The 22,898-nt window shown below is 42.3% G+C and overlaps 3 protein-coding genes across 3 annotated transcripts; 2 read left to right on the top strand and 1 right to left on the bottom strand.

Moving 5' to 3' along the window:
- Positions 1-412: 412 nt before the first annotated feature.
- lipt1 (lipoyltransferase 1) lies at positions 413-4,243 on the bottom strand. Its single transcript, XM_033979859.2, has 4 exons — positions 4,116-4,243; positions 2,410-2,951; positions 1,527-1,748; positions 413-852 (listed from the first exon to the last, which is right to left on the bottom strand). Exons 2-4 carry the CDS (start codon positions 2,909-2,911, stop codon positions 440-442), a joined length of 1,137 nt encoding a protein of 378 aa, XP_033835750.1. The 5' UTR covers positions 2,912-2,951; positions 4,116-4,243; the 3' UTR covers positions 413-439.
- A 673-nt stretch (positions 4,244-4,916) lies between these two features.
- LOC117382970 (uncharacterized) lies at positions 4,917-19,082 on the top strand. Its single transcript, XM_033980217.2, has 10 exons — positions 4,917-5,028; positions 6,738-6,945; positions 7,430-7,531; positions 9,351-9,923; positions 16,337-16,577; positions 17,195-17,255; positions 17,324-17,463; positions 18,161-18,264; positions 18,887-18,937; positions 19,014-19,082. Exons 2-10 carry the CDS (start codon positions 6,781-6,783, stop codon positions 19,053-19,055), a joined length of 1,479 nt encoding a protein of 492 aa, XP_033836108.1. The 5' UTR covers positions 4,917-5,028; positions 6,738-6,780; the 3' UTR covers positions 19,056-19,082.
- Positions 19,083-19,715: 633 nt separating this feature from the next.
- Positions 19,716-22,477, top strand: c2h1orf115 (chromosome 2 C1orf115 homolog). The gene is made up of 3 exons (XM_033980237.2): positions 19,716-19,792; positions 20,963-21,189; positions 21,909-22,477. The coding sequence occupies exons 2-3, from the start codon at positions 20,965-20,967 to the stop codon at positions 22,044-22,046; spliced, it is 363 nt and encodes a 120-aa protein (XP_033836128.1). The 5' UTR covers positions 19,716-19,792; positions 20,963-20,964; the 3' UTR covers positions 22,047-22,477.
- Positions 22,478-22,898: the final 421 nt, after the last annotated feature.

The raw sequence follows: 22,898 nt of genomic DNA, 5'->3' as shown, positions 1-22,898 counted from the left end.
ATAAGAGTCTAATGCCACTGGTTTTAAAATATAAATTTTTATTTTACTGATGATGTGTAATAATAATAGTGTAATTACCATAGTATTGATGTAAAAAAAAAAAAAATGACTTTACATCATTCCTTTATTACTCAAACTCATAAGCCCAGTAAAAAGTAGAATCAGTGTTGCTGGTTTTCTGGTGATAATAGTAAAACTACATCCATAAATACTTGACTTTTAAATAACAAATAAAACACATTGTTGTACTGTTACATTATTTGGAGTTTTCCAGTCTTTAGGCTCCATTTTGAGGACTTTTGGAACCACTGAAAGGAATATTTTGCTTTGAATTGTAACTTGGCATAATTCTGAAAGCCATGGATCGAAAAATACACAGGTTCTTTATTGTAAAATTAAGGTGTAAATATCCCCTCTTTTCCACCGTCTTCCTGTAACCCTAACCCATCACACTGATGACAGTATTGCTCAACTTGTGCAGTCTTCTTTGCGTTTCGTCTTGTTCTGATTTTATTAGTGTTGAAACTGCAGCAGCCACTCGATGTGGACAAAACCTTTCTCCCGTCAACACATCACAAAGTTCATTTATAAGTGTTTGTTGAAGCCATTGGTCTTGAACAGTAATGACGATACTAGAAATTAAACCGTTTTTAAGTTCAATATGTAGCTGAGCTGTGGTGTGTTCAAGTGTCAAATCATCAGACAGGGAAAGTTCAGTTTCGATAGTGAATTTCGGTGTTTTGCCGAAAGTCCAGTCCCAGCTGCGGAGCTCTGACGCCATACAACCAATTCCAGGAAATAAAGATTCATCAGAAGGATCCAAGAGACTTAATGGAGACGAGAGACCAAACTCTGTGGAAAATGAATAAAAATGTACAGCTGAAAAACAAAAAAATATCTCTAAGCTAAACTGAATTAACCAATGAGGAAAATGCATACTTTCAAAGACTTAAACATAAATGATTTTGGAATAAACCATGTCTAAGTCAAGCATAAACCAGCATAAATTAATACTAGAGATTTTTCAGAGTAAAGGTGCACCATGCAACTTTTCTACTTGTTTCCATGGAGATGTTATTGCTTTGCGGCAATCACGTACAAAGTTAGAATGCATGTTTCTCAAGGCATTTTTAAGCAGCAAATGCTCAATAGATCAAAGTTTAATGATATACCGTGGAACATACCTGATAAATCTCAAAGAAGACAAGACCAGAAAAGTTACATAGTGCACCTTTATAACTTAAAACGTATGGTGCATATGAGAGGTTAGACTACTCATGTCACTAAAACATAGTTAATATTCAAGATTTCAAAAAAGTTTTTCCTACTTTGACCATTTTGGTGAAGTTTATAAATGTACTTCCTAGTTTGACATGAGCAAAAACAATGAATAACACGCATTTTTCCATCAAAGTAATATTCAGTAAAATATATACAATACAAAATATATCTGACAATGAGCGTATTAAACCAAGTATTTCTGTTCTGTGAGTAAAAAGCATTATAACATGGTCAAAAGCTCACACCTGTGTTAAACTGTTGAACCAGGGCCTGCGTTAGCTCCTCCCACGTCAGTGAAGGGGCGTGGTCTGTCAGGTTGGTTACCGAGGAGACGACACTAGGCGTGGCATTGCTGTGGATACCAGGGGTCGAGGGGCGGAGCACGGATTGGAGGGCGGAGCCATCAGCCGAGTGGAGCAGCGTGCAGTGGTGATAGGAAGCCTTACGACTCAACCGTGAAGCACTGCCTGGAGGAAAAGTGAACACAAAGGGGGTTAAATACAAGGAGCTGCAGTAATATTAATATAAGAATTCTACACTTCTGCTTATAGTATTGGAAACAGTAATGCATTTGATTTGTATTAGAGATAGAACTAAATATCTGTGTTTGGTTGGGCTCTACTGTGAATGTCATTGCCAGTGAAATGGTTTTCTTTATTATTATGCTATTATGTAGAGCGTTATCCTATAGTAATGTACTGCAACTGAGTTAATCACATATATAATTATGGGGAAATAATCAAAATTGGACCCGTATATTAACAGACCATATCAGCCAAAAAGCATATTGTTGGTGGGTCTTTAATTTATATAACACTTTCTTGACTCTTTGCATTGTGCCTAGGGGTACACAGATAGATAGAAGTGAGCCTTCCGATATGATATTTTTCCTTGCATTGATTGATCATAATTTTAAATTCTATGTTATTATTTTTTATTAAAACCAGATAAATTGATTTTAACGATTTCAGAGCATGATCCCAAAGTCTGCTCCAAACCACACGCTTTTACTGTCTCTGGTAAAACCCTAGGCTGATCAAGTTAAATTCAAATTCAATTAACTAGCCTCTCTAATCACCAAGCCAAGTTCGTTAAAAAGTTGTGGGACCAGCTTCAGTCCTGTTTTACCTGAGATCTTGTATTTCCCATTAAGAACTATATCTAGTCGCTCTGTAGCTCTGACATCCAGCTCTGGCCTGGCTCTCCTCAGAGCCTCCGTCACCACCTTCAAATTTCTCTGACGATCATAGAGTTTTCTGCAGCTAAAAAACGTCAGGTTAAGATTCCCCATGTCATGATAAACAGTCCCACCCCCACTACGCCTACGAGCCAATGGGACGCCAGCTCTCCACATGGCACCCAGGTCACACTCCGCCCACGGGTTTTGGTGTCGACCAATCACGACAGCAGCATGACTTCTCCATAAGAGAAACAAACGGCGGTTGGTTAGATCCACGTTAGTCTCAATCCAGTCCTCCAGCGCCAGGTTTTGGTGAATGTCTGTGGATTTGGACTGGAAAATTAGACTTCCATCTTTAGTTAATTTGGAGTGAATCCCGGCACTGAAAAAGCCAGATAAATGAGTTCTAACTGGGAGCAAACCAGTCCAAAGTCCAGGCCGGAGAAACATTTTAGAAAGCTGATGGTGTCACCTCAACATGATGAGAAATCTGTAAAAATATAAATAATTGTAATTAAACAAAAAATATGACAGAAATCAAGCTACTTTACTCAATGTTCAGACTAAATGTCTTCCGGTTCATATTTTGCTTGCCTGACCAGCCAGTCCCTTCTACATTCTGTAAAGTTTGGTTTGTAAAATGTGTGGTTTTGGCTGAACAGCTAAATATTTTGCTATTTTGAACAGCGCAACCTTTAAAAGTATGCATCAATAAATTTTAGTGTGCAGTTTTGGGTACTGACATTTAACAAAATTAGTACATAAGAGGAAAAACATAATTTGATTTAAAATGTTTAAAATTCCAAATATAAAATAAAAAAAATCATTAAAAATAAAAACTCATTATGATACAGTCACAAGGGCATCTGACCTGTTCAATGTGTTGAATGATTGAATGTAGGCCTCGCTAGGACTTGGTTCACAAGAAATTATCACATTACTTAGGAGTCTAATAATGGAATAAATAATGTTCTAGTTAAAACTTACACATTGTTTGGTTTTGGGTTTTTTTGGTTCAATAAATATATTTTAATCCATTTAATTTTGGAGGAGGAATTTAAAGTCAGAAAATCTAGTATGTTAAATCCATCATCACTCAACTTTTAATCATTACTTTTTTTTCTTCCAAATGATGTCATGTAACATTTGTTCCCTGGTGCATTTATGTTATTGGACACGTCGAGAGCAGAGGTGGCATACACTTTATAATGATAACGCTCAAGTATTTAACTTTTTGTTTCACAGGAATTCCAGATGTTTGTAAGGCATTATAAGATTTGATGGGGAGTATTTCACATTTGGAAAGGTTTACTTTGAGCCCTGAAGCTCAGGAGAATGTGGTTAATGGATTAATAGCATAGTTTACATGAGTAAAGTCATTTTTTTTAAAGTGCTGTTTTATCAGCTAGCTGACTGAAATGTATTTATTTTCCTTAAAAAAAACACATTGTCCAAAATGAAGATTTTAGTTTATGACGTACGCGGTGACGACACGAACCTTTCACTGGCCCAGCAGCTGAAGGGGCTTTAGCTTTAGCATTAGCTTGGCAGAACAATTTTAGCAACAATTTTAAAACCGTGGCTAAATTAGACTTTATTCCATATGTAGCTCAAATGTCTTTTAGGTAGAGTTTATGCGGTGACGTGGACTCACGTGTTTATGGTTCAAGCACTGCTCCTGACCTGATACATGCCCGACACGAGTGCCCGAAATGCAGCGGAAGAGACGAACCAAAACAAACGCAACTATATCCGGTCTGTCTTTTCAGAGTAAAAGTACGAGTAGGTTTCTGGAAAATGGGGCCTAAAATCGCCTGTGGTTCAAAATACCTTTCCACACAATTTTTATTAGATATATAGGTATATATTAAATAATAAAATAACCTACTTTTATTGTATTTAATGAAAACATGTATCCAGGCAAGCTTGAATTTTATATTTCAATATTAACAGGAGTTTCGCTTCTACTTTTCTTAACATCTGTATCTGATCTAGTAATAACAAAATTATAATACAGAATTTATTGTTATTAAACAAGTTAGCTTGCAAGTTCTAAATATAGTGAAGTCAGAAGACAATGGAGTCACATAAATATAATAACTAGTCTATTATAAATAACATTTTACAAGAGCATGAAACATAAGGGAAACTTTAGTATTGCATTATATGTTTCCGTAAAAGGAGGGCACTATGTAACCTTTCTGGTGGTGCGTCTGCCATTTGCTCGTCTCTATAGAGATGCTATTGCTTTGCCGGGAAAATTCAATTTTATGGCCTTAAACTAGCTCCATGGAAATGAGTTACAAGTCAGATCTTCATCTCCATGGAGATTAGCAGATGGCAAACCTTAAAAGTTCATGCTTTGCTTTTAATTTATTTTAGACCAAGTTAAAACCTGATGAATCGTCTTAACCTCACAGTCCTGTCTGACCTATAACATTAAACCTCTGTAGTTTCGTGTCTCAAACGTCACATCAAGGAAGAGTCAAATGGGGCCGAGAGAGGAAGACCTTAAAGCCACATCCTGAGAGAGTCTGCAGCCGACAGCCTCACAAACTCTTCTATAGGTGAGTGACTTTATATTTAAAAATAAATACAGTTTGTTCTTATATTGCAAACATTAATCCATTTTGCGCAGTAAACTGTTTTAGGGAAGTGACACAGAAGGCTGTATTCAAAACTGTAACTTTGCTCTTTGCCCTTGACTTTTTAACCCAAATTTCACAATGTTTATTTGTGCAAAGTGCTGCTTTCTGTATAATTTATATAATTTTAATACATTCAGCAGCATTTGTGGACAAGAAAATGAAAAATGGAGATATAGCCGCATTTGAAGCTGCAGGGTTTTTTTTGTCTTAGATTCAGGAAGTATTGCTATGTAGTTTATGGGAATTTTAAAATTAGAAAAAAGAGACATAAGATTTTGGCCTTGATCAAACTTTCGAAACGTGGGTGTAGAAGCTCATCTGGCTTTACTGCTTTTATGTGGCGCTTGTTTATGCACTGTACGTTTCTATTGTTGTGCAGCTCTTTGATATTATTATGCTTTATAATATCTTAAAGATGTAGACTTTACTCATTATTCAATTTTTTTTATATATTAAAAAAGTTGGTATTTTCAGTCCTGGTTGATATGGCAAAATAAATAAATAACTTTTTTTCTTTGTATTGAATGGTCACAATATACGATTCAATGGGTTTTATATAAATATGGTTTAAAATTTCTTCCTCCAAAGTCTTGCATCTGTTCCAAACCACATGCTGTTACTGACAGAGGATTGATTGTAGGCCCCTCTAAAAAGACCTAAGATGATTACTGCACATTAGAAACTACTGGATCTCAATTTGATCAATATAAGAATGATTGCACAACTCCAAGTATAAATATATTCCCCCTCTCTAATTACAACAAAGGTGTACTGAATTCAGAGACACCGAGGGTTACCAAGGGATGTTTAGAATAAGTCAATAATCGTGGTTATACTGGACACAATAAGTTAACTAACTAACTAAAAAGTTCGATCTATCCTCCATAAAATTAAGCCTACATATAAAGTGCTTTTTATCTGTCTGTCTATGTCACACTAACTTGATCTTATTCATAAAGTTTGATTTGATAAAGCTGGTCACATACTAGAGGAATGGTGATCATGGTGACTTTTTTATTCAAAAAGTCTGATTTGAATTAGGAATTACACTATTAAATTTCACTATTAAACTGACTTAATAATCCTGAATAATTGGTAGATTTCAGATTGTAGAATGTGATGATGTCATACTCCCAGATGGGCGCAAGAGACAGATTTCTCTATTGATTACGCTGTACTTTAGCATGAAATCTCCAAAAGGTAAATTCACAAATGTTGAACCTGATCAGTTCCATTAGTGACTGGACACAAGAAGTCACTGTATTACAACAAATCTGCCATATTCACCATATTCACCATGTTCATTTTAGCTGCCCCCATCTGTAGTAAATATTATCAGCCTATTGAATATTGTAATGTCGTCTCATGTCCCCCAGCAATTGTAATATTTCTTCACACAATGTTGATACTGTGACAGTTCTAAGGCTAATTAATGGAATAGATAAATGTTCATGTGAGTTCAACTATGTGTGCTGCAGAGGTACTCAAAACTGTTTGTAAATAATATTAAAACAAAACTAAAATCTATATGCTTCCTGCTTTAGACTGTTAAAACGGCAGTCTGATGCAGCAATAGTTTGGAGATCTGGCATAGATAAAGCTGTTGACTTCCTGTTGTGTTTTCACAGGTCACTTTGTTGAAAATGCGAAACCGCAGCTCTCAGTGACGCCATGACGGACCCGAGACCATTTCCTCCTCTTCCTCCTCCCCCTTCCTCCTCCGCATCTCCCAGAATGCACCACTGCACTCTGCCTCCCCCCGTCATCACCTCCCCTCCTCCTCATCATCAGCCCATCTCACAGTTTATGAACCATTCTAACCAATCACAAACACAGGTAAACTGGATGGCACAGTGGTTGGAAGTAGTGTTGTCACGATACTAATAACTTGATTTTGATACTAAAGAATATACTTGATCCTCAATGTTGATACCGATACCATGATGATAATAAAAAACACACTTTCCACATTAAATTACATTACTTTATTTTATATTCTCATGTATATCTGTGTAATCCCTCCGTGATCCAGGTAGGTTCCATAGTGGTCCATGGGTGTATACTAGTCTATGTGTCTTATCTCTGACAAAGCTCATCATCAAGATCATTCTAAACATATTCAGGAAAGGTTCATTTCTGTGTGTGACTTTTTTTAGTATTAATACCTGCTCAAATGAGCATCTAATTTCAGTACTAGTTTTAGGATAGATTAGAATCTGATTTTCGATACTTTTGACAACCCTGGTTAGGAGTCTCAACTCTTGTTGAAAAGCTTCTTGTTTCAATTTCATAAATACTGTTTTGTTCTTGTATTTTTCAGCACCATTTCGCAGGGCAGAATTTAGACACGGCTTTGGAGAGCAGTGACTGGAGCCCAGCACAGTTTCCCAGCATGCTTAGCGACTACATCTGCCCAGAACAGGTACCGGTAACTATCACAATGAACTTTTATATTGGTTAATTATCTGCACTTATTTTTATGCACATTTTTTTTATTAAATAAAAACACTTTACACAACCTAACATTATGCAAATGTTGATCAACGAAAATGCCATTAACTTTTGTAGACAGTGTAAATAAGCTTTAAAGCAGGGGTCACCAACCTTTTTTAACCTGAGAGCTACTTTATGGGCACTGAGTCATACGAAGGGCTACCAATTTGAGACGCTCTTCTGAAATAACAAATTTTCTCAGTTTGCCTTTAGTTATACATTATTAATAATGACTACAGGTGGAAATGAGTATTTATGCTATAACCTGGCACCATACATCTTTCCGTTTTTTTAAGGTCAATGTAATGTTGTGCACTGTCCCTGTTTCAAATAAAAGTATACCATACCATACCATACCATAAATGATACTCATCTATGTGAACACACTGATCACGTTGCAAGACACTGATCACATTAATGATTTCTCAAAACAATTATCAACAATGAGAAAGGAGGGAAACAGATATCAGTATTCAGCACTTTAACTTTACTAATCTTAGTAATTGTTACATTTCCAGATGACACTTACATCACTACATCTCATAGGAAAAGTGTCCCATTTTCACCATGTTTCATAAAGTTATCAAATATGTAATGTTAAAGAAAAATAAGCTTACATATTTTAAATAAATCTCGGTTGCGATGAGTGACTTTTTCACCGGTGTCGTGAAAAAAGCCTGTTGTTGACCCAAAGCTGCGTTTAGCTCTGGGCTTGTTCTGCCCATAGTGTGCGCCCCCGTGGGGAGTGTGCGTCCCCGTGGGTAGTTAGTGTGGAGCTTTGTGAGACGTAGTGAAATGTCCCTCCACATTGTGCCGCTTTGCCGTCACCACAATCGCTCCACAGATGAGATACGCACAGGTTTCTTTTACGGTCTTAAATCGTTTTGAAAGTGATCACTTTATTTTCTACCATGTTTTGGAGTAAGAAACTGCATTCAGCGCATCCAGCGCTCGCGAGCGGAGCACTGGTTTTGTCACGCGCACAATACTGACCTTTGAAGTGAGTAGGTCAAAGTTCACCTTAACTTATCTAAACTTCACGTATAATGAACATATGTTTAAGATATTGTCATTTTAAAATCTATATAAACGCAAGGGTGATTAAAAAAAAAAAAAAAAAAGCAACAGAATAAAATTTAATTTTAGATGCAGCTCATTAGTGAGTTGTGCTATTTTTAGAACCGGTCTGCGGGCGACTCATGTGGGGCTTGGGGGCGACATGGCGCCTGCGGGCACAGGGTTGGTGACCCCTGCTTTAAAGCATTATGTAACTTTTCTGGTAGAGGGTATGTTATTGTTTTTGCTGGAATATTCCACAGAATGGCATTAAGCAATGGAATTTCCATGGAGATAAGCATGTAACATCACCAGGCCAAGTTATTGGTTACCAAGAAGTGACCAAGGCATCTAGCCTGCAATTATTCACTTACACTCAAGTTTAATGCCATACTGTGGAACAGTTCAGAGAAAGTAATGAAGATAATCAGATGATGGACCCCCCAAGTAGTACACTGTTAGCATGCTAGTTGTTGTTGGTAAGTGACGAAAAACATTGGACCACTGTAAATCATTTAAAATGAACTAGTTCTGTTTTTTTAATGAATTAATTTATTTATTTTTTACTTACTAAGAGAGTAAAACTCAGCTATGGGGGCTTAAATGTCTAAACTCATTTGCTATAGATCAGATTTTTACCCTAGTTTGGTAAATAATGTTAAATGTATTAAAAATGTTAAATGTCTTTGCAGAATTGGGATCTCCACACGTCAAATCTGTTCAACTCTGCTTTAAACTATGACTCATTTCAGTCTGAAGTTTTCCACTATCCCGATCCTCAATGTCATCAACCCAACAATGTTTACTCCCAAACCTCCTCCACGGCCAACTTGTCCCACTGGGGGGCGATGGAGCCGACCACACCCCAGATTCAGTGCTCATCTCTGGGCTACACCTCCAGAGACGCCACCCTGGGATCCTGGAGCTCTACGGAATATAACTTCACTTCAAATACAGACAATTTTATTCCGTTTTATCCAAACAGCTACCAGGAAAACCAGTCTTTCCTGAGTCCATCCACACCAGGGCCTAGTCCACATTATCCTCCCTCCTTTGTGACGAGTCCGACTGGTGAAAACAGCATGGAGAGACTGGGATATCAAACGTTTGTGGAGCCGGGAACATTTACTGTAAATTCTGAAATCACAAGTGTCCAAAACGACGTGATTTACAAACAGACACAGCCGAAGAAGACGACAAGAGGAAGAGGAGGAGGAGGAGGAGGAGGAACGAGACCACGCAAGAGTCGGACATACAGAAAAAAGGTTAGTAGGGTTGTCAAAAGTATCAAAAATCAGATACTAATCGATACAAAAACGAATTCGGAAACTGCATACAGTACTCATTTGAGCAGGTATAGATACCAAAAAATCACATCCACAGGACATAAGTTGAGCTTTCTTCAACAGTTTTTGTGTAATTTTTAGCTTTATCAGATCCAGTGTACAATAACATAATAAATGTAACATAAAGATAGTACTATTATTATGTATGAAAATCACATACTATCTTCATGGTGGTATTGTAATCGATATGGATTATCAAGTCTATTCCTTTGTATCTGTCATGATGTCAGTTTTCCCTGTCCTCCCGTGCTCTCTCCCCCTCCCCTACCTGTGTGTCTGGAGCTGGGTGGAGTGCCTGACTCCTCCCGTGCACACCTGGGGTGCATCAGCCTAATCACCACCACCTGCTGCTGAGTACAAGAAGGCTTGGCAGTCTACACTCGGTGCCAGACCGTCCGCGTGTAAAACATTCCTGCCTCCACTCGCCCAGCTCCTGCCGTCACGTTCCAGTCCCGGTATCGTCTCCTGCTCGTCTCGTCTCCGGCTCGTCTCGTCTCCTGCTCGTCTCGTCTCCTGCTCGTCTCGTCTCCTGCTCGTCTCGTCTCCTGTCCGGTCCTGGTCTCTGGTTTGTCACCCGCTCCCCGCTCTGGTCTTCGTCTGCTCCGCCCGCCCTGGTACCGCACCTGCTTCTATCCCCGTCCTGGTCCTGTCCTGCCCGCCTCTACCTGCACCGCACCCGCCTGACCCGTCTCCCGCTCCCCGGTTCCTGTACCTGCTCTTGTGACCTGTTTAAAGACTGCATTTTCACCGCTGTAAATAAACACTGTTAAAACTGCTCTGGTCTGCATCCTTTGGTCCTATCCGCACCGTTACGACAGAACGGTCTGGCCACTATGGACCAAGCAGGCTCAGACCCGGACCAGACGCGCCGCCTCACGCACTCTCACCCCGAGGCGGTGCTGGGTCAGCATGAACAATCCATTCGAACTCTATTGGAGCTAAATCAGACATTGTCCCAGCAGGTGGCACAGCTTAACCACCAGGTGGCCGCGCTCCTCGTCACCCCGCCTGCTGCAGCTGGAGCGCCGCCACGCCTCCCGGAGCCGAGAGGCACGGATCCGGAGCCGTATGCTGGACAACCTCACCTCTGTCGCGGATTCCTGTTCCAGTGCGAGTTCATGTTCCAGCAATGCCCTTCTCGTTTCAGCTCGGGGGCCACCAAGATCCGGTATATATGTGGATTACTCCGGGGCAGAGCTCTCCAGTGGGCAGAGGCGCGCCTAATGAAGACGTCTGTGGATAGCCTGGATTTTAATGAATTTGTGTCCACGTTTAAGCTGGTGTTTGACCACCCGCACTACCAGGACAATGCTGCCTCCCGGTTATTGACTCTCAGCCAGGGCTCCAGGACGGTAGCGGATTATTCCATTGAATTCTGGACACATGCGGCGGAGCTGGACTGGACGGACAGCGCGCTGCGGGCTGTGTTTGTGCGGGGCCTGAACGAGACTTTGAAAGATGAATTGGTTTCCCGGGACGAACCCCCCGACCTGCGGAGCCTCATCTCCCTCACTCACCGTATTGACAACCGGCTACGGGCTCGTCGCCGAGAGAGACGCCGGTCACCGGTCCCGCCGGAGCCACGCGCTGCCCCGCCCCCGCCAGATGAGCCCATGCAACTCGACAGGACCCTTGTGTCGGCCGAGGAGCGTCAACGGAGGCGTCGCCTGGCCGGGGCTTGCCTCTACTGCGGTGAGCGCGGACATTATGTGGTCACTTGCCCAGTTCGGCCAAAAGGGGGGGCCCACCAGTAGCGCTGGGAGTACTGGTGGGCGAGCAACACATCCTGGACTCTACTAATAGACTGCGGCTCAGCGCCACCCTGTGCGTTCGCACAGAGACTTTATGCGTTTCCGCCCTTATCGACTCCGGGGCTGAGAAGGACTTTATTGATGCCCAAGTCGCGGAGCAGCTCGGGGTCTACCTGGAGCCCCTCGAACGCCCCTTAAATGCCCAGGGGCTCAATGGACGTTTTCTGGGGCACATCACTCACATCACAGAACCTGTCACCGTGATTCTGTCCGGCAACCACCAAGAGAACCGTCAGTTTCATGTCCTGTCCTCCTCCGCTTCTCCTCTGGTCCTTGGTTACCCCTGGCTACGCGCCCACAACCCTGTTTTCGATTGGGCCAGGGGCGGAGTTTCGGGCTGGAGTCCCGATTGCCACGCCAAGTGCCTTCGGTCCGCCCTCCCTCCGGCCGGGAGGTCCGTTCCTGTCGCTGATCCGTCCCCAGACACCCCCAATCTGTCCTCGGTGCCTGCTGAATATCACGACCTGGGGGAGGTTTTTAGCAAGAGCAAGGCCCTCTCTTTACCGCCCCACCGCCCATATGACTGCGCCATTGACCTCCTGCCGGGTGCCCCACTACCATCTAGCAGGCTATATAACCTGTCTAAACCTGAACGCGAGTCAATGGAGGACTATATCCGTGGGTCCCTGGCTGCCGGAATCATCCGCCCGTCCACTTCACCCGTGGGAGCGGGGTTCTTCTTTGTGGCTAAGAAGGACAAATCCCTGCGGCCTTGCATTGATTACCGGGGTCTGAACAATATAACTGTAAAGAATAAATACCCGCTTCCCTTACTGGACTCGGCATTTACGCCCCTCCACGGTGCGACCATCTTCTCCAAGTTGGATTTGCGGAATGCGTACCACCTGGTGCGCATCAGGGAGGGAGACGAATGGAAGACGGCCTTCAAGACACCCCTGGGACATTTCGAATACTTGGTTATGCCCTTCGGTCTCACCAACGCCCCTGCCGTATTCCAAGCCCTCATCAACGATGTGCTCCGTGATTTCCTTAACCGATTCGTCTTTGTTTACTTGGATGACATCTTGATTTTCTCGCGGTCCCCCCAGGAGCATCACCAGCACGTTCGCCAGGTTCTCCAGCGCCTCCTCGAGAATAAACTGTTCGTGAAAGCTGAGAAATGCGAGTTTCACGCAGAGGAGGTCAGCTTTTTGGGCTTCATTGTGGGGCGGGGCCAAGTAAGAGCTGATCCTGAAAAGATCCAGGCTGTCACTGAGTGGCCCGTTCCTACCAGCCGGAGACAGCTCCAGAGATTTATCGGCTTTGCCAATTTTTATAGACGTTTCATCCGGGATTTTAGTAGGGTTATCTCGCCCTTAACTAAACTCACCTCTCCTGCTTTGCAGTTTGCCTGGTCTCCTGAGGCGCAGACAGCCTTCGAGAAGCTTAAGAGACTATTTACCTCCGCTCCCATCCTGCACCAGCCCGACCCTTCACGGCAATTCATCGTGGAGGTCGACGCCTCCGACTCGGGAGTGGGGGCCGTGCTTTCGCAGAGGTTCGACCCCCACAACCGCCTCTGTCCCTGCGCCTTCTTTTCCCGGCGATTGTCCTCGGCCGAGGTCAATTATGACGTGGGGGATCGGGAGCTCCTTGCCGTAAAGCTGGCCTTGGAGGAGTGGCGCCACTGGCTCGAAGGGGCGGAGCAACCATTCATCGTCTGGACCGACCATAAAAACTTGGAGTACATCCAGTCCGCCAGGCGCCTCAATCCCCGTCAAGCTCGTTGGTCCCTCTTCTTCAGCCGCTTCAACTTTCTCCTCACCTACCGCCCCGGATCTCGGAACGTCAAACCAGATGCCCTCTCCCGCCAGTTCGCCCTGGAGGATAGCCCGGTCACCGCAGAAACAATTATCCCCTCCTCGTGTGTGGTGGCCGCGGTCCATTGGGATATCGAGGACACCGTCCGAGAGGCCCAGACCAACGACCCCGACCCAGGTAACGGCCCTCCAGATAAACTGTTTGTTCCCGATTCTGTCCGGTCTCAGGTGCTCCAGTGGGTCCATGCCTCCCGTTTCGCCTGCCATCCTGGTGCCGGTCGCTCTCTCTCCCTCCTCAGGAGACGCTTCTGGTGGCCCACGATGGACACAGACACCCGGGCTTATGTCGCCGCCTGCCAGGTATGTGCTCGGGCCAAGGCCTCCCACTCACCCCCTTCTGGTCTCTTGCATCCTCTCCCAGTTCCTCGTCGCCCTTGGTCCCACATCGCCTTGGACTTCGTGACGGGCCTTCCCCCTTCCCAGGGGAACACGGTGGTTCTCACCATTGTGGACCGCTTCTCCAAGGCCGCCCATTTCGTTGCCCTGCCTAAGCTCCCCACAGCCAAAGAAACTGCCGACCAGCTGACCAGTCATGTCTTCCGACTCCACGGCATCCCGGTGGACATCGTGTCCGACAGAGGGACCCAATTCACCTCTCAGGTATGGCGGTCTTTCTGCAACAGTTTGGGGGCCACGGTTAGCCTCACGTCCGGGTTCCATCCACAATCTAATGGGCAGACGGAGCGGGCCAACCAAGACCTGGAGTCGGCCCTACGGTGCACAGCCTCCGCCAACCCCGCGACCTGGAGTACTCACCTGCCCTGGATAGAGTACGCTCACAACTCCCTCGTGAGTTCCGCCACTGGTATGTCTCCCTTCGAGGCATCGCTGGGATATCAACCCCCTCTCTTTCCCACGGAGGAGAGGGACCTCGCCGTCCCGTCTGTTCAGCGCCATCTCCAGCGCTGTCGCCGGATCTGGAAGAAGGCCAGGGCGGCCCTTCTTCGGGCTGGAGCGCGCACTAAGGCGACGGCCGATCGCCACCGTGTCCCGGCGCCCGTATACCAACCTGGCCAGATGGTTTGGCTCTCCGCCAAGACGGTCCCGCTGAAGACGGACTCCCGTAAGCTGTCCCCCCGATTCCTGGGACCGTTTAAGATCATGAGGATCATAAATCCATCGGCGGTGCGCCTCCAGTTACCCCCGTCTCTCCGGATTCATCCGACCTTTCACGTCTCCCAGGTTAAACCAGTCCGGACCAGCGACCTGTGCCCTCCGGCCGATCCCCCACCGCCCGCCCGAGTCATTGACGGCCACCCGGCGTTCACCGTCCGCCGCCTGATTGACGTTCGTCGCCGTGGTAGGGGCCTCCAGTACCTCGTCGATTGGGAGGGTTACGGTCCGGAGGAGCGATCCTGGGTGCCCAGGGCACGCATTCTGGACCCCGACATGGTGAGAGACTTCCACCGCGCTCATCCTGACAAGCCTGGGGGTCCACCAGGAGGTGGACCTTAGGGGGGGGGTACTGTCATGATGTCAGTTTTCCCTGTCCTCCCGTGCTCTCTCCCCCTCCCCTACCTGTGTGTCTGGAGCTGGGTGGAGTGCCTGACTCCTCCCGTGCACACCTGGGGTGCATCAGCCTAATCACCACCACCTGCTGCTGAGTACAAGAAGGCTTGGCAGTCTACACTCGGTGCCAGACCGTCCGCGTGTAAAACATTCCTGCCTCCACTCGCCCAGCTCCTGCCGTCACGTTCCAGTCCCGGTATCGTCTCCTGCTCGTCTCGTCTCCGGCTCGTCTCGTCTCCTGCTCGTCTCGTCTCCTGCTCGTCTCGTCTCCTGCTCGTCTCGTCTCCTGTCCGGTCCTGGTCTCTGGTTTGTCACCCGCTCCCCGCTCTGGTCTTCGTCTGCTCCGCCCGCCCTGGTACCGCACCTGCTTCTATCCCCGTCCTGGTCCTGTCCTGCCCGCCTCTACCTGCACCGCACCCGCCTGACCCGTCTCCCGCTCCCCGGTTCCTGTACCTGCTCTTGTGACCTGTTTAAAGACTGCATTTTCACCGCTGTAAATAAACACTGTTAAAACTGCTCTGGTCTGCATCCTTTGGTCCTATCCGCACCGTTACGACAGTATCAAAATCAAGTTTAAAATTTTAGTATAATGGCAACACTATTACTCATACTATTCTGTATGTTTTGATTCATGATATAAGCTATGTTAAAGGTGCACTTGTAACTTTTCTAGCGTTCCATAGTATTACATTAAACTTATCTATCCTGCATTTATTCAGTTGTAGGTGTTTTTATTCACTTTGGATAATACACATTCTTACTGCAAGTGGGCTCACCTCTCCAAAGATTAACAAAAAGATGATTTTAATTATGGTGAAAGTATTTTGGGGAAAAAAACATATTCTGATTTGCAATTTATAGTTTCAGGATTCTGTTCACATTTTAAATTTGTCCAGTTAACATCCGAGAGAAGACTGAAATCTGAGCTTTCAACCAATCAAAGAATCCCATGCATTTTAGAACATCTTTGTAGAGGTCTTAACTAAAGGGTTAGCAGCTTTTGCACAGAATAAGACCCCATGGAGACACAGGGAGGGCATCTGACACACAGGGAGGGCATCTGGCATTAGGTCTAAACTACAGGATTAGTTTTTGCAATAACAAGCAAACTATTTTGTTGTTCGCAGAGGACATTATCTTACCTAAAGTGATTTCAACTGTTTCTGAGTTTAACTAAAACTTTTTTTTCCAGATCAAAGACTCACCTGAGCCGTCTGTACCTGTGGATGTTGCGGTTGTGACGCCTCTTTCATTACCGCAGCGCTGTGGTGTGAGGAAGGAGGAGTCAGAGTTGGCAGGTCACAGGGAACAGACTCAGAATCGCAGCCTGATGAGCGTGATCACAGACGGGGACAGGAGTCACTACAGGCCTCCCCCGATCCTCAGCCCCACCAGAGCAGGGGCCGGGCTGCACTGGGCTGTGGCAGACAAATGTGAGTTTAAGAATGCACTATGTAACTTTTCTGGTAGGAGTGTCTGCCAACTGTTTTTCTCCATGGAGATGGTACTGCTTTGTCAGGAATGATACACAATATGGTATTAAACGTATCTATCTCCATGGAACGTGACCAGGCCAATTAATAAGCAGCCCCAGTCACAGTAAGGATGCATGTTTTTCAAGGCAATAAAAAAGCACATCTGTAATTGAATAAATGTAAGATATATGAATTTAAGTAATGCCATAGTATTGAATATTTCATGCAACACTACCTCCATGGATACAAACCTCTAGACCTGACCAAGTAAAAAGCCCCCAATTTGAACAGCATTTATTGAAATAGATTACTTACAGTTACACAATCTTTAAACATATCGGTAGTTGTATTTTGTTTCATTCACACATGTTTGAGCTTTCCTGCATAGTTACTCTGCAGAGGTCAAAACACTACACCTTATGATGTCATCAGGTGGTAATCCAGAAATTGTTCCCTTGTGTTTTTAAATCCATAGACCTTCACCAGACTCATATTGATCATTTCTGTGCTCAGATTGTCGTCACTAAAAAGCATCTCACCTTTCAGCTATTGTTATTTACACTGTTCATCTTTAGGCAGCGCTGTTTTGATGGCGACGGCTTCATCGGGAACACTAACCTCAGGACCCATTGCACCGTAAGTACAATAGGTCTGCTCTATATGGATTTTATGAACTATTCGTACCTTTTATTTTACATTGTCAGGTGTATCAATATTGGGCGGAGCTTCCAGGCCCAGATTCCACCCCTCAGAAACAGAAGACATGTCCACTGTGACTCCCACAATGCACTGCTACTGTGGAGGCCACTGAATGAGACGGAGCCATCTGAAAATCAGCAAAGAGGTACAAAAACACAACACCTTTAAACCTGCAGCATAACCAGGACATAACCAGAACTAAACCAGGACTAGACCAGAACTAAACCTGGACTAAATGAGGGAGAACCAGGACTAATGCGGGACTAAACCAGAACTAAGCCAAGACATAACCAGGACTAAACCAAGACTGAACCAGGACAAAACCAGGACATAACCAGGACTAACGCAGGACTAAACTATGACATAACCAGGACTAACACAGGGCTAAACCAGGACTAAACCAGGACATAACCAAGACTAAAGCAGGACTAAACAAGGACTAAACCACGACTAAACCTGGACTAAACCAGGACCAAACTAGGATTAAACCTGGACTAAACCAGAAGTAAATCAGAATTAAACCAGTAAATCTGAGATACTTTTTGGGATCAAGTAAAATAGCACATAATTATGTACTGTTTATAAATGCATAGTAATATAGCTAATTAAAAAACAAAAAACAGATTAAACACATTTTCAAAATCAACTAATCTTAACTGCAAAATATACAATTGACTAAATAAGCAACATTTATTTTGAAGATTACTTGGTAAAGATTGTAATTACATTTCATCATTATACCCAAAGCTAAATAACATTGCTTCTATACACTACAAACTAAGTTATATACTGATAAGGGAGGGCATCTGATGTTCTTAAATTGTACTTATGTTTGATTTCAGTGGAGGCGTTGCTGAAGTTGGCTCAGTCCAGTGCAGTGCCAAAAGGCGGGACTAAGCCTGAAGACGTGCTCCTGCTCCTATCACAGAATAGAGGGGACTTCCTGGTAAGACCACTTTAAAAATGCACTACGTTTTCTAGTCTCCATGGCAATGCTATTGTTTTTATTTGCCTGGAATGTTCTACAGTATGGCATTAAACATATCTTTGTTGCATTTATTCACTGGTCAAAATCATGCATTATTACTGTAATCTGTTTAGCAGTTAGTTCCTAGGTTGGTTAGCCTGTGTAGTGAAGGTGCTGAGTTATTGGCTGATGTATAATTGTAGTGCTGTATTCAACTAAAGTAATTCTTGTTGCCAATCAATTAGTCAACTAAAAAGGGGATGTGGTAATCTCAAAATTGTAATGTATGCCTGTGTATCTGACTCAAACTGCACTCACAAGACATGCAAAAACTATTATTTATGCAGAAAAAACAAAACATTTATATAGACAGAACAAACTTGTGGATCATGAGTTTAATCTGTCTTTTTCCTCTTTCCTCACTCACTTCTCCTTTCTGCTGTTATGCTGTATAAATCCTTATAATATAAAATGATCAGTCAATATCATTGACCGATTAAACAACTAAAGGTCTATTTGATGATAATATTAATATTAATAATAATAATAATAATAATAATAATAGCCAACTAAATACCAGACGTTTCTTTTATTTTTGCAGCTCACACTGGAAAAGTTGCTGACACTTCCCAAAAGCATCAACAAAAGACAGGTATAAATATAATATATAATATAATGATTATATTCTGTATAAAATGGTTATGCTCTTATGTTCGTATGCTCCTCAGGCTCCCAAACGGCACTCTCCAATAACACACAACTACATCTAATGTGTCTACTCCAGGGAAATGTCTGTTATATTTTTTTTTTGTAAATATGGTAAATAAATAAACTAAATCAATGCTTTTTTAAAGAAAGGGAACTTTATTAAACATGAAACCAGGACAAAAGTATAAGTAGAACAAGGGGGGGTCACTAAACCAGGACTAAACCAGATCTAAGGTAGAGCTAAACCAGGACTGTAGAATATGGATTTAACTAGGACTAAAACAGAGTTAAACATGGACTAAACCAGAACTAAACCAGGACTAAAGTATAAGCAGAAGAAGGGGGGGGGGGTCACTAAACTAGAACTGAAGTAGAACTAAACCAAAAATAAGGTAGAACCAAACCAAGACTGTAGAACTAAACTTGGACTCAACCGGGCTTAACCCAGGACTAAACCAGGACAAAATCAGAACATTACACTATTAGTACTGCAGGGCATTGCGAGACACTTTATTAGCTGAATGATTCCAGTCATAATCTAGTTATTTTTGCAGTGTCTCTGTTTGTTTAAGGAAATTTTGCATGTTTAAATTTAAAAGTAAACCAAAAAAACGTTAAATGCTTCTTAAACAAGCAGACTGACACAAAACCAGGATGTCCTCCGTGCTGCTGTGTGCCTGTATTTCCTTTGCTTCTAAAGTTATTCTGCAAAACTCCTCCTCTGAGTGCAAAGTCCGCTCAAAGTACCCTGGGAAAGTAACAAAGTAACCTGGGACTAAAACAGGACTAAAAACAAGAGGTAAGTTATGATACAGTTCTTCAATAGTGCACTATTTTACATGTAGTTTAAGTTTTGTTTTTATGGTTTAGTCTTGGTTTGGCATTTCCTTCGGCTAAAAAAATTCAGGTCAGATCAAGAATAGTTCAGTGAATTTCTATTGCACTGGGCTGATAGCACTGATAGCATTGGATTTAAATGCGTTTATGTAGTGCCTTTTTCATCACAGCTTGGCTCTAATTATAATTTAGGACACTCTAGTCAAGGTAAAATTTATAGCTCTAGTTTAATGCAGTTTTAGAGTCTAGCTTTAACCATTTTAGTCATGTCCAAAGTTTGAAAGCCAGATTGCATGATCACACAATGGTTTATCTCCTATTATCATTGTTCCGCTGACCGAGACTAAAGACTAAACCAGGCCTGTGCTAGTTTTCCTAAAAATTGAAAGCTGGAATGTGTGTTATCTCTACTGATTGCCCTGGCCAAGAATGTTTATACTTTAATTTAACGTTTATTTATTTGCATTATTTTAACCCTGGCTTGATACAATTTTGGGTCTAGTTCTGTTGCTAATTTCTTATATATTGTTATAAGGTTGCCATGCACATGTTTAATGTAGGCCTGGCTATAATGCTGGGAAATACTTGCACCAGGAGAATAGAATCAAGCTAGTGTTGCCACAAAAGTAAAATTTCAAACTTGATTTCAGTACTAAAGAATAGACTTGATACTCAATACAGAGTCCAATACCACAACGATAATAAAAGTAACTCTTTATTTAGACAATAGAATGTGATTTTCAACATTAAATCATAGTACGTTCTATTATATTCCCATGTGTCTTATATCTGTGTAATCCCTCAGTAGCTTCCATAGTGGTCCATGGGTGTATACTAATCTATGTGTCTTATACTTGTCTGATACAGCTCAAGATCATTCTAAAGATATTCAGGAAAGGTTCATTTCTGTCCAGTGAATGGGATTTTTTTTAGTATTGAGTATCTAGTTTCAACACTAGTTTTAGTATCAATTCATATTTAATTTTCAATATTTTTGACAGTCCTAAACCAAACCAAGTAATGATAAGGAGAACATGAAAACCTGTCATATGTGCACTTTAACTGTTGTGTATTGTAGTCTTCCTAAAAATTAGTAAGTAGGCTCATATTAAAGAACTGACCACTTTGACAGCAATGGGAGCTTTAGAAACAGAAGACCAACCTGCACCAGTCAGTCCACTTAAACCCAAAAAACTGAAGACCTCCAAGGACGTTCACTTCAGCGTCCTGCCCGATAAGTATGAGCCTCTGGAGGAAGAACGCGATGAAGAGGAGGTGATGGAGGACACAAAGGAGAGACTGAGGAGGAAGGAGGAGAAGAAACGAAAGAAAAAGATCAGATACAAGAAGTACAGGAAGGTAAGACAGCACAGGGACAGGGAAGGGGGACAAAATAGAGAATTAGTACAATGAACACTGCAAAAAAAAAAATTGGGAGATGACATTGACAAAGTGTCTTATTTTAAATTAAATAGTTTTGAAACTACTAGAACAACTTTAGAAGAAATTTTATCTACTACTGGCAAAAGCTCTTAAACCCCATTCCATATCTCTATGTATCTGACCAAAACTGCAGGGGGATTTCAAGCAAAAACAACAATTTATGCAGCAAAAAGTACTAGGAAAGAACATATTTATATCAATACAGATTAAACTTGTAAATTATGAGTTTAATCTGCCTGTTTACATAACTAACTCACTCACTTCTCCCTTCTGCTGTTGTCCCTTACAAATCCTTATAATCTTTTTGTTCTTCTGTTTGTTGGAGTAAATTTGAAAGTAAACTAGAATTAAAGGGTGAATATTAAAGTAGTAATTAAACATAAGTCAGCAAAAATAGCATCTGAAGGATTTATTAAGCTTATCCAAGGATCAGGGTGAATATGCAACATCTACACCAGCACTGAACTAAGGTGGGGTTTGTCCAGGTAAAATCTACAAAACTGGGACTAAATCCGGACAAATAAATGATGGTGAAACACAAGTATCTACTAAAACTACCGTAAATGACTTTAAATGGGAATAGGAATCATCGTTTCCCATAGTTTTTGCTCATACATGTGTTTTATTTTGTGCAGAACATGGGTAAAGCACTGCGGTTCAGCTGGCGCTGTCTAATTGCTGGATTACAGAGTTTGGTTCCCGTTTATATGGGACCGATGGCTGCTGCATCTTCTGTCGTCACCACAGCCAACACTGGACCCACAGCACGATGAGGTTCAATAACAGGAAAAACAAGACATGGATGCGCAATATTCACTACCAGTTTTGGAGCTATTTTAATGTGAACTTTTCTGTTTTTTTAATATATCAAGTATATGATTCTTAATTTACAATATTTTGTAAAATTGTTTAGTTGTTATGTTGCTTTTGAAAGTGGTAACTTTTTCAAAGGTAAAAGTGACTGGATGACTGGAGAACTGAAATGAACCAGGATTGAACTATATTTAACTACCTGTCTATATATAGAGCAATATAGAGCTCCACAGTCCCACCTACTCTGAAGTCAGCTCCGGTTCCGGGAGTAAATTTTCCATTCATTTTCCCCATAGAATTTTGAAAAAAAAAATAATATTAAGAGTTCAAAGGCATTTCGGAGGATAACCAGCTATGTGCTGACTAATACCCATAAAGCGTTTTTTTTTTTTTTCGTTTTTTTTCTTTGTAAAGTCCATGGGAAAAGTGAAAACAAAAAATAACAAAATATATGAATTTGGAGGTCTTGGTATTCTTAAACGGTAGACCAATGGCTAACTTAATGTGACCTGTTTCACTAATAGAAGCCTGTGTACAAGTGTAACATGTGAGTTGTTGTAAGTTGGTTCACTTTAAGAAGTATAAAAAGGAATTGGGCTATGGACATAATTTCTCTCTGTCACATAAACTTGCACTTGGGATAGTTGCTGTTGCTTAGAATATGGAACTATAGATTCACCATGTCGTTGCAGTACAGTAAGGCTGACAGTCCTGGCAAATTTTTTGCTCAATTTTGTCCATTGTTCGAGTTCATTCAAGCCAAGTTAATATACTGTATGTAGGTCAGTAATATCCTCCAACTGCCTTTCACC

The sequence above is a fragment of the Periophthalmus magnuspinnatus genome, chromosome 2, assembly GCF_009829125.3.
Source record: "Periophthalmus magnuspinnatus isolate fPerMag1 chromosome 2, fPerMag1.2.pri, whole genome shotgun sequence".
NCBI classification, from domain to species: Eukaryota; Metazoa; Chordata; class Actinopteri; order Gobiiformes; family Gobiidae; genus Periophthalmus; species Periophthalmus magnuspinnatus.
Note: the sequence above shows the minus strand (reverse complement) of the source record. Positions and strands in the feature narration are given on the sequence as shown.

What these genes read in the sequence shown, in the direction of transcription:
- lipt1 (XM_033979859.2), bottom strand. Translation starts at nt 2,911, where the DNA reads ATGTTTCTCCGGCCTGGACTTTGGACTGGTTTGCTCCCAGTTAGAACT. An exon ending in TGGGAAATACAAGATCTCAG is followed by an intron (nt 1,749 to 2,409) that starts GTAAAACAGGAC and finishes CTTTTCCTCCAG; the next exon opens with GCAGTGCTTCACGGTTGAGT. An exon ending in GGTTCAACAGTTTAACACAG is followed by an intron (nt 853 to 1,526) that starts GTGTGAGCTTTT and finishes CATTTTCCACAG; the next exon opens with AGTTTGGTCTCTCGTCTCCA.
- LOC117382970 (XM_033980217.2), top strand. Translation starts at nt 6,781, where the DNA reads ATGACGGACCCGAGACCATTTCCTCCTCTTCCTCCTCCCCCTTCCTCC. An exon ending in AGAATAGAGGGGACTTCCTG is followed by an intron (nt 18,265 to 18,886) that starts GTAAGACCACTT and finishes TTATTTTTGCAG; the next exon opens with CTCACACTGGAAAAGTTGCT. An exon ending in AAAGCATCAACAAAAGACAG is followed by an intron (nt 18,938 to 19,013) that starts GTATAAATATAA and finishes TATGCTCCTCAG; the next exon opens with GCTCCCAAACGGCACTCTCC.
- c2h1orf115 (XM_033980237.2), top strand. Translation starts at nt 20,965, where the DNA reads ATGGGAGCTTTAGAAACAGAAGACCAACCTGCACCAGTCAGTCCACTT. An exon ending in GATACAAGAAGTACAGGAAG is followed by an intron (nt 21,190 to 21,908) that starts GTAAGACAGCAC and finishes TATTTTGTGCAG; the next exon opens with AACATGGGTAAAGCACTGCG.